Source organism: Lycium barbarum, chromosome 12 (genome assembly GCF_019175385.1).
Source record: "Lycium barbarum isolate Lr01 chromosome 12, ASM1917538v2, whole genome shotgun sequence".
Taxonomy (NCBI): Eukaryota; Viridiplantae; Streptophyta; class Magnoliopsida; order Solanales; family Solanaceae; genus Lycium; species Lycium barbarum.
This window is the reverse complement of record NC_083348.1, coordinates 78,971,760-78,982,440: the sequence shown is the minus strand read 5'-3', so window position 1 is coordinate 78,982,440 and position 10,681 is coordinate 78,971,760. Positions and strand designations below refer to the sequence as shown.

The 10,681-nt window shown below is 33.2% G+C and overlaps 1 protein-coding gene across 1 annotated transcript; it reads left to right on the top strand.

Moving 5' to 3' along the window:
* The first annotated feature begins 1,275 nt into the window (after positions 1-1,275).
* LOC132621116 (oxoglutarate-dependent flavonoid 7-O-demethylase 1-like) lies at positions 1,276-6,978 on the top strand. Its single transcript, XM_060335269.1, has 5 exons — positions 1,276-1,947; positions 2,581-2,861; positions 3,242-3,489; positions 5,694-6,021; positions 6,428-6,978. Exons 1-5 carry the CDS (start codon positions 1,785-1,787, stop codon positions 6,692-6,694), a joined length of 1,287 nt encoding a protein of 428 aa, XP_060191252.1. The 5' UTR covers positions 1,276-1,784; the 3' UTR covers positions 6,695-6,978.
* The last annotated feature ends 3,703 nt before the right edge of the window (positions 6,979-10,681 follow it).

Sequence of the window (10,681 nt, the reverse complement as noted above, 5' to 3'; positions counted from 1 at the left end):
CATTCAAGGTATCTAATTTTCTTATAATTTGGATATTTAGATGGCTTAGCTTTATTCATACTGGTCATTTTGTTTTGATCTCTTCTTTGTTCATTGTTTTAGCTACGTAACTAATTTTTTTTCACCATCAAAGATTGTGGTAGAATGATGAGTACTTCTCCATCCTTAACTAGAGATTTCGGCTTCGAGCGCTGATATGGAGTCTCCTTTGGAGCTAGGTTAATTCAGATTCGGGCCAAAATATCCACTTTGGGAAGTATCAAGGTTTGCATTAACAAATTTTTACATTATCTTTTTTTTTTCTCTTCGTCGTTACTTTTTTTTTTTTTTTTTCTATTCAAGTTTATATATATATATATATATATATATATATATATATATATATATATATATTCGACCAAAAAGTCTCTCAATATTCTTTAAGTCAAAAGAGTATATATGGATCATCTAAAGAATTATGAAGAAATAGTAGAATCATGAAAAAATGCTTGACTAATAAATATTATTTCTTTTAAAAAAATTATAACATCAATATCTATTAATATATTATATTTTTTCACGACCGCACAAAGCGCGGACAAGTATACGAGTTATAATAGTAATGGGCGTTCAAATCTTTCGAATATGCTTACTATTCATTTTTCAGCTTTTCCTTTCGTTTCAAATTTTCAATTACTCATCGATTACATGTTTTAATACTATCTATACCGTTTTAAAAAGTTTGTACTGATTATTGTGAGACACACGTGCAACGCATGTCCAAAAACTAGTAGCAGAAACATGCGAAGTATTAGGGAAGTCATTTAGTGTCGTCTATCCTATAAGAACCCCCATTACCCCCACGACTGTATCCCATCTAATTTTTTTTCACCTAAATACTGAAAGCTCTCTAATTCTCTCTGAAACACGATTGTTCAAGCCTGTTCAGCAGTATTGTCACTGACCAAAAATTGAATAAGAATTTCCTTCTTTTTCTATTTCATCTTTGCTTTGTGCTTATTATTTCTCACATTATTTCAATTACTATTTTACTGTGTCAATCACATAATCAAAGATTTAACATTATTTGGATTAGTTACGTTGCTTTAGACCTCATTCAAACAAATTCAACTGATTTTTCTAATGAACAAATTTTAGGCTAACAATCACGTGATTCCTTATATTTGTAAACTGATATTCTAGACTACCTTAAACAGACAAAATGAATATTTACGCTATATATTAAACTTTAGACAAATTTTATAACTTCTAACATAGATTTTTTGCAATTTCAATTGCGTATTTACGTTGATTCTGATAGTCAGCCAAATATATATGTATATAGATCAGTCAAACAACACATATAGTCAAATAGATCTATTTTTACATTCAAATACAATCAAATACATATATTTTGCCCAAAAATCTTTTTTGAAATACATAAATACTGCATTAAAACATGCAGAAAACACTCAAATACATTCAAATAGGGCCTCGAGATCGTCGGAAAAAAATAGATACAATACATCACACACATCGTCGGTGATCTGAGAAATACAAATAGAGATCTGATTTTCAGAGAAATACAAATACAGATCTAGAGGGGAGTTCTGCGGAGGAACTCTGGCGGCCAGATGTAGAAGGCATAATCGGACTTTCCGGATACGTCATTTCTTAGTCGGACTTCTTTTTCTCTACACTTTCTTATTAGCTTTTCCGCCATTGTTATCGTAAATTTGGAGTAGATCAGATAACCGCAATTTCGGAGCAGATCTAATTTCACTGGCGGCGATGAGTTGAAGAAGATGAAGAATCAGGCTATAGAGTACAAACTCCACCGGAGACAATTACTTGAAGAAGATGGTGAAGATGAAGCAAGTTATGGAGTCGTCGGAGGAAGGAAAAGAGGCGGAAGCAGAGGCGGTGTTGTTGGAGAGAGAGTTGTGTGTGGGAATGAAATAAATGATGGTAGTATTTTTTTGTTCTTGTAGATGAATACATAGTAATTAGCTATGATAAATAATTAAATACATAGTATAACTATGATATGTGATTAATTTAAAGTATAGTTATTATAGGTAAATACTCTTAGAGGTTAACTACACCGTGCAAATTCTCCTTCTTCTTTTTTACTTTATATATATACATAGTTCAGCAGATATTTTTTTAAAACGAACAAGACAACTCATTAGAAAAAAAAAAAATCATGTGGCTTTAAAAAAATAAGTCTACAAAAAAAAAAAAAGGTAAACTTATTTCTTTTAAGGTCATGTGATATTTTTTTAATTAAAAGATAAGCTAAATGATTTTAAGAAAAATTATGGCAACGAAAAGGACACATTTGCACCATTCGTGTAATGACATAGGCATATTTGCATCATTTGTGTAACGACAGAGTATATATGAACCACTTTTCTGATGAAGGGTATATCTGTTCTAAATCGCAAAGCTGAGGGCTATATTTGCACCTTTGCTCTTTATAAAATGAATATTCTAGACCGCCTTAAATAGACAAAAAACACAAAACTGCCTAATAGATAAAAACATGTCATCACATCATCATCTCTATATATGGTAGCTATCTAAAACAAGTTCTCTTAGGGAAGCTGGAAAAAAAAAACTCATCGATGGAAGAAGCAAGGTCGAGAAAGCTAGGTGGCTCTTTGAAAGTGCCTAACGTTCAAGAGCTGGCAGAGCAACAACTAGCAGTTGTTCCGCCGCGATATATTCGTGAGGATATAGAAAAGCCCGTGTTGTCATCCTCATCCATATTAATGCCTCAAGTTCCAGTTATTGACATGGAAAAACTGCTGGAAATTGGAGGTGATGATACAGAGCTTGAGAGGCTTCATTTTGCTTGCAAAGAATGGGGATTTTTCCAGGTTTGTATTTCAATAGTCAAATTAAAGACTCTGCATTTTGGGTTTCATCAACTTACAGAAATATTGGCGTAAATGGTTAGTGATAACTTATTTGTCATCAATAGCCACTACTCAAAAGAATAAATATAATAACAAAATCTAACGGTCTTTTAGATATATAGCCTTTTTGTCTCCCACTTATTATTGTATTCCGTAGCGGGATCAGAATTTTAATTAAGGAGATTAAAAACACACGAGATGAAATTTAATAATATCCTTTTATTTGTTTGATTTAACACGCTTCTACTTTTAAAAATTAAACTTGATGATAAGAGTAAAAATTTTGCTCGGGCATGTCCCATGATTCTTTAACACTGATTACGTGTCGGTCTCAAGTGCAGTTGGTGAATCACAGAGTGAGTTCATTATTGATGGAGAAAGTGAAGTCAGAAATCAGAACATTTTTCCATCTACCAATGGAAGAGAAGAAGAAGTTCGAGCAACAAGAAGGGGATCTAGAAGGATATGGGCAAGCCTTTGTTGTATCTGAAGAACAAAAGTTAGATTGGGCTGACATGCTTTACATGATCACTCTCCCTATCAACTTGAGAAAACCTCACTTATTTCCGAAACTCCCTGTCTCACTAAGGTACCTATCTATATTTCTCTCTCACTCAAGTCACACATATGTGTGAAAATTCACCGACATTTTAATGGGTGGACTAAATGGAGGCTCGTATCTGGTATCTTGTGTGATAAAAATGTGCCACCGTGGCTTAAATGTAAGTTTTATAGAGTGGTGGTTAGACTAACTATATTGTATGAGGCAGAGTGTTGGCCAGTCAAGAACTCGCATGTCCAGAAGATGAGAGTAGCAGAAATGGGGATGCTGAAATGGATGTGTAGGCATACTAGCTAGGAGAGATAAGACAGTAATGAAGATATTCAGGACAAGGTGAGAGTTGCCTCTGTGAAAGACAAGATGAGAAAAGTGAAACTGAGGTGGTTCAGGCATGCAAAGATGAGATATGCCGGATGCCCTAGTAAGAAGGTGTGATAGGTTGGCTATGATAAGGCTGAGGAGAGGTAGACGTAGCCCAAATAAGAATTGAGGAGGTGATTAGACATGATATGACACAATTGCAACTTTCCGTGGACATGACCTAGATAGAAGGGTCTGGAGGTCGGGGATCAGGGTAGAAGATTAGTAGGTAGTCAAACCTTGTCTAGTTTTTCTTACCAGTACTACTACTACTGCTACTACTACTACCTTTCTACGATTTTTATTACCACATATTATTTCTTTTGCTTCGGTTATCGTACTACTTCTTGTTGTTACTGTTTTTTTCTTTACTATTTTTGAAATGACTTCTGCACTATTGTATTTCTTTTTTAAAACTTCTTAGAATTGTTTTACTTGAGCCAAGAGTCTTTCGGAAACAACCTCTTTGCCTTCACAAGGAAGGGCTAAGATTTGTGTATGCATCACCCTCCTTAGACCCCACTTGTGAGATTATACTGAATATGTTGTTGTAGTTGTATAATATTAAAATTATAATTAATTTAGTACTAATAAATTAAAAATCAAACTTGTCAAGTTTAAATTCTGAATCGCTATTACTTAACCTTTGGCAGTTAAGTTCTAGAGCCTAAAGAAACGTAATTTAGAGTCCACATAAAAACTAAAGGATATGATAGTGTGGAGTTTTGAAGGACAACCAATCACGAAGACAACTTTTAGAGCCCGTTTGGATTGGCTTATAAGTTGCTTATAAGTTGTTTTCAGCTTTTTTGAGTGTTTGGCTGGCCAGCTTAAAGTCATTTTGTGCTAAAAATAAACTCAAAAAAATAATTGAGCTCATTTGACTTGGCTTATCTAAAGCAGCTTATAAGCCAAAAAAATAAGTTAGACTACCCCAACTTATTTTTTTTGGCTTATAAGCTGTTTTCAGCTTATAGGCATAAGCCCATCCAAACAGGCTCTTAATTGATGTATAGTTTTGAGGACATGTTGCAATCAATGATAGGGTGGATAGCTTGAGGTCATATTGCAACCACTAATCAATAATCTCACGTCTTAGTTTACTTTAACTTCAATCCATATATACAAGCTTTGAAAACATGAGCAATGCCAAAAAGGAGGGGAAAAAACAAGAAACTCGTATCTTTGGTCATATATGCGCGTGTCCGCACACATATTGTATATCTGATTGACTTATTCATTATAGAAAATAGTTTAGTGATTTTAGTGCGATAAAGTAAAGTTTAGTGACCGTCCATCAAGTTACTCCTTCTATAATGCTCAATGCTTTAAATAGTTCAAATAATATGTGTGGTTTGGCCTTTGAGTCTAAAGATAGACTGTTGTGAAGATTAGATTTACGTATATTTAACAATGTAAAAAGTTGTTATAATATGGATAGCTTAACAAGTTGATATATACCCCCTCCATTCTATTTTAAGTGTCTTAGTTTAACTAGGCACAAAGTTTAAGAAATAAATAGAAATAAAATGAGACTTTTGAATCTTGTAATTCTAAATTAATAATGTGCGTTATGTATTATAATGTCTTTTGAATTTTGTAGTTTTAAATTTGTCATGTATGATGTTTAAATTGTCAACTTACTAAATATAGAAAGAAATACTCTTTTCGAGACAGACCAAAAAAGAAATAAGACTCGGGGCAATACTTATATGTGATCACTACCTTCTATTTTCAGGTTCTCCATCCGCGTTACTTGCATAAACCAACTCCATAATAATCTTATTAGTATAACTTCCTTTTTACACTGCTTAAACTTTAATATTTCCTAATTGCTAATCTATTCTTATTCGAATTGTGGGACCATCAAGGGATGCGCTGGATCAATACTCAGCAGAACTCAAGGAACTTGCCATGAAAATTATATGCAAAATGGCAAGAGCTTTAGGGATGCAAGACGAGGATATGAATGTACTTTTTAAAGAAGAAGGGGCACAAATGATGAGAATAAATTATTACCCTCCTTGTCCTCAACCAGATCTCGTAATGGGCTTATGCTCTCATTCTGATTCTGTTGGTCTAACCATACTACTTCAAGTTAACGAAACTGAAGGTCTTCAAATTAATAAAGGCGGAGCTTGGATTCCTGTTCCATGTCTTCCTGATGCTTTTGTTGTCAACATTGGAGACATTTTAGAGGTGAGAAATAAGTATATGTTTGGGAAGAAGGAGGTCATTTTACACGAATATTTTTCATGAGAAAGTCATTTGTTGATGTTTCGATCGAAACCAGAATATTTTTTTTTTAATTAAAAAATGGGGAAAATAACTTTCTTCACTTATGGGCTGAAATCATGTTATATGTGATGTACAACTATACATAACTAATTTCAACTCATATTACATGCTCCAACTAATTAATGCTTCTGAAATTATTACCTTAATCTTTAATTAGTACTCAAATTTCCATTAAAACACTCTCTGATTTGCTAATATTAGAGGATTTGCCGGGAAAGTATTTTTCACGGAAATTGCTTCTGGTATACCTAAGTCTAACACATTAAACAACTCATGGTCTTTTCTCTCTCTCAATGTTGTTTTGCAGATTGTGACAAATGGAATTTATAAAAGCATTGAACATCGAGCCGTCCTTAATGAAGACAAGGAGCGGATCTCAATTGCTACATTTTTGAGCCCCAAATTGGATGGTGATTTAGGTCCAGCACCTAGCCTACTCACTCCTCAAAACCCTGCAAAATTTAGGAGGATTGGAGTGGAAGATTTCTTCAAAGGGTTTTTCTCTCGAAAGCTCGTCGGAAAATCCTATATAGACACTATGAGGATCGGAAATGGAGATGATGAGAGCAATTGAATGTTGCATTTTTGAATGTTTTTTAATGCGTGTTCTACTATAGTACAATCTTCATATGATACTAAGTTAGAGACCTCTCGTTTTGGATGGATTAGCTATATACGCTCTTTGTTTCATTGCATATATGTGGTGGTTTTTCACATGATACGAGATTTAAAATGTTATTTTGTTGTAGTATTATATTGGTATAGAAGGAAATAGTTATATGTGGGGGCTGTGGTATAGATATTGTACGCTGCTTCACGTCCGGGTCTATTTTGTTTTAATAATAATGCCTTCGGACATTTTCATGACTTTATTATGATAAATGTTGCATTAATGTTACCGAGTCGCCCAGTGCTCCATTAGTATTTTATGTGATAGTACAGAGTCACCCGATATTTCATTCATGTATTGCACGCACCTTTTTAAGTTCATATTAGGTTGTGACGAGGTCAAGGATTTATTAGGCAGACTCATTGGGTCGTTTATGACTCTTTTTCTTCTTGGCCTTAACAGATTAATAATTTGGTTTAGGTATAGGTAGGGCTGGCAACATTAATCATGAAAACGTGAGCTGCTCAACTCGTCTAAATGATTTGTTTATTAATTTAGTCCATTTTGACTTTCCCAATTTAGGCTATGACCTATCTATTATGACTATTTATGTTTAGGTAGGTTAGAAAGAACTTTTTTTAGGTAAGTAAATAAATTATAAAAAAAAAAAAAAAAAAAAAAACTCGGTAAGAATTTGGCGAATTAGGTTATGACCCACTCTAATTTAGTTTAACTCGCTCATTTGATGAACCTAAGTTTAGGTGACAAATTAGGCAAGATGTTGATTTATATTTAATTAGAAAACATATACCAGATTGGATCAAGTGTTTCCTCATATTCGATATACTAGGGGATGATTGCCCCTGCCAGCACGGTCCCAATATTATCATAAGTTCTTATCCCTTTTTATGTTATTATAAGCTCTTACCTTTTTTTATGTAAATAAATTTTATATAGAATAACTTAATTGTTATAAAATAATAAAGCAAGCAAGAAGAATATTGTGGAGAAAGAGAGAAGAGGGGAGAGTTCTTATTTCTCTTGAAGGGATTGATTTACAATGGAGGAGAACCTCTATATTTATAGGAAAAAAGTGACTTGATCCTAGAGTCACTAACCCTAATATTTCTCCTAAAGATAGACATCCATAATAATAAATAATATTTATAACACTCTCCCTTGGATGTCTATTTGATAGATAATGTGCCTCGTTAAAACCTTACTAGAAAAAACCCAATGGGAAAAATTCTAGTGAAGGAAAAAGAGTACACATTTCTAATAATACGCCATTTGGTTGCCTCATTAAAAACCTTACAAGGAAAATTCAGTGGGACAAAAACCTTGAAAGGGAAAAAGAGTACAACGCGTATTAACTCCCCCTGATGAGAACTTCAATCCAAAAACTTGAACATCACATCTCGGTCTTGTGCACCATCTTCTCGAAAGTTGCAGTTGGTAGAGACTTGGTAAATAAATCAGTCATATTATTGCTCGAACAAATCTCTTGCATGTTGATATTACCATTCTTCTGGAGCTAGTGTGTGAAGAACAACTTTGGTGAAACATGCCTTGTGCTTTTATGAATCCTCTCTTTAGTTGGGCTATGTATGCTGCTGCATCTTCAATCTTTGGATAGAGTTGCATTGGTATATAATATTATTGAAATCACTCCAAGTGCATTCCTGACTTACTTTATAAACAAATGTTAAGGTATGATTTGACTGTCATGTAAAACAACATCGTATGACCATAATCCCTCATAGTCATAGCAAAATATATAAATACATCAATTGCATAAAGATATGGCACTTCAGGACCAAAAAATCTTCCAAGTTTCTCATTTCAACTTCTTTCAACGGATAATCTATTTCTTTTGAAAACTCTTCAAGAGTTTCAATAATTCTCAAGTCATCAACTTGGACAAACAATATGACAGATTTTGATTTTCACAAAGACGTAGGGATAAATAGACCCTTAGTCATTAAACATTCATTAAGGTGATTAAATCACATTCACCTTGCTTGATTAATTCATATAAGAATAATGAACAAAACTACTAGAAATTGTATATGCTTCAGGCATTCAAAATTCTTCAAGAATTTTCATATAATTTTGTCAAGTAATTCATATAGGCTGTGACAACATCTATTTCTATTTAAATATGTGACATCTTCTGGTGTCTGGACAGCAGGTCCAATAAGCTTTGCGCTTACCAAGATGCATTATTTCACTTGATAATAATTTCTACGTTAGCATGCTTTAATAGACGTAGAATTTAGATCCTCACAATCTTTTATAATATTGCGCTATATTGTATCAAAAATATCGTCGACGATATATTATCTTGTATCGGTTTGCAATAGGACAAAACTGTTTGAGATCTCATCACTTCCATTATTTTTAGGTACCTAACCTCTCATGAGGTTTCATGAAGTGTTATGTCGTAGGATCTTCAAGAGCACATTGCCTCCTTATAATGATCATTGATCATTTGCTCCTCTTTCTTTTCAATGATTATTGTGTTTGGAACCGATTAGTCTACCACGCTTCATGCATGTTGTAGACTCTGTCCTTCAGGGACATGAATTTAATAGGAGCATTTTGCAGCTGAAATTTGAAACTAGTTTTGGGTCAGCAAATGCTTCTAGCATTTAACTTGAATTACTTTTTGAACGAGGATCATACTAATGATAATTCACAACATATTTCCAAGCTACTTATTCTCTTCCCCTTATGTTAGAAAAACTAACATATATCTCATCTTCTTTGGGGAAATCCATCTTTGTGCATCATGGTAGATTAATTAATCATATACCCCACAAAAAAAATCTGTTAGATGGAAATATTTGGTTCCTAACGCCGAACCAATTGTGAGGGGAGAATTTATCATGGCTTAGCTATTTATCGGAGGCATTCAACGCCAAACCAACTTTGATATAAACCAACATTAAGAAGATGAATTATCTTGATTACATAATCTGAAAATTGTACTCTCAATTCAATTATTTTGAGCAAGTAACTTTGCATATGTCAAACTGCGGATTGACAATAAACACACATGTGACCGTCTTATCGATGCATCTATTTAAGACATCACATAACAGGTGAACAGTCTCATATTCACCTTTTTTTTTTTTTTTTCAGAATTTAGGGAATTCAATCCCAACATTAGCCAGTATAATCAATCTATCATGAGAACAAGCAACAGAAATAAATTCTTGAAGAATCTTCTAGTTCTTCAATATATGTCAAATACTCAAGTTGCACATCATATTTGAATCAGGATGGCCAAACTGCTCATGCCGACTAATAAAATTATTTATACTAGTAAACTTCAAGTTTACCATGTCATGTGCTATTTGTTTTAGTAAACTTCTGGTTTACTATGACATGATTTTTTTTTTTTGGTACCAATAAACTTCTGGTTTACCACATGTGATTTCATCATGCTTATATTTGTGTAATACAATCTGGAGAATAAAGAGGGTAACCATTCACATACATATTTCTTACCCACTATGATTTTGAAAATATTTAATACTCCAATCATTTATAGCTTCAATATGATAGCTTTATTTTAGTAAACTTCGGGTTTACTACAACTTGTGTTTCGATCATAACAACTTCGTATATTACAATATAGAACGAATGACACAATACTATATAAGCTCTTCAGGAGCCTTTAATTTATTTTCCATAATCACATTTTGTTTGGACACTACTAATGCCATGATCTTCTAGATAAATAATTAGCTCTTCTCGAGCCCTTAACTGATTTTGTACTATCAAATATTGTTTAGATACTGCTAGTATCATAAAAGAAGTTTTAGTTAAACACTATAGGCATCGTAAAATAAACAATAGTAGCAATTGGACATGTAAAGACAATAGAAGAGTTCAAAATTGGCTACTTTGGGAGCATATTTATGAGTTTGCTACTTCAGGAGCAGA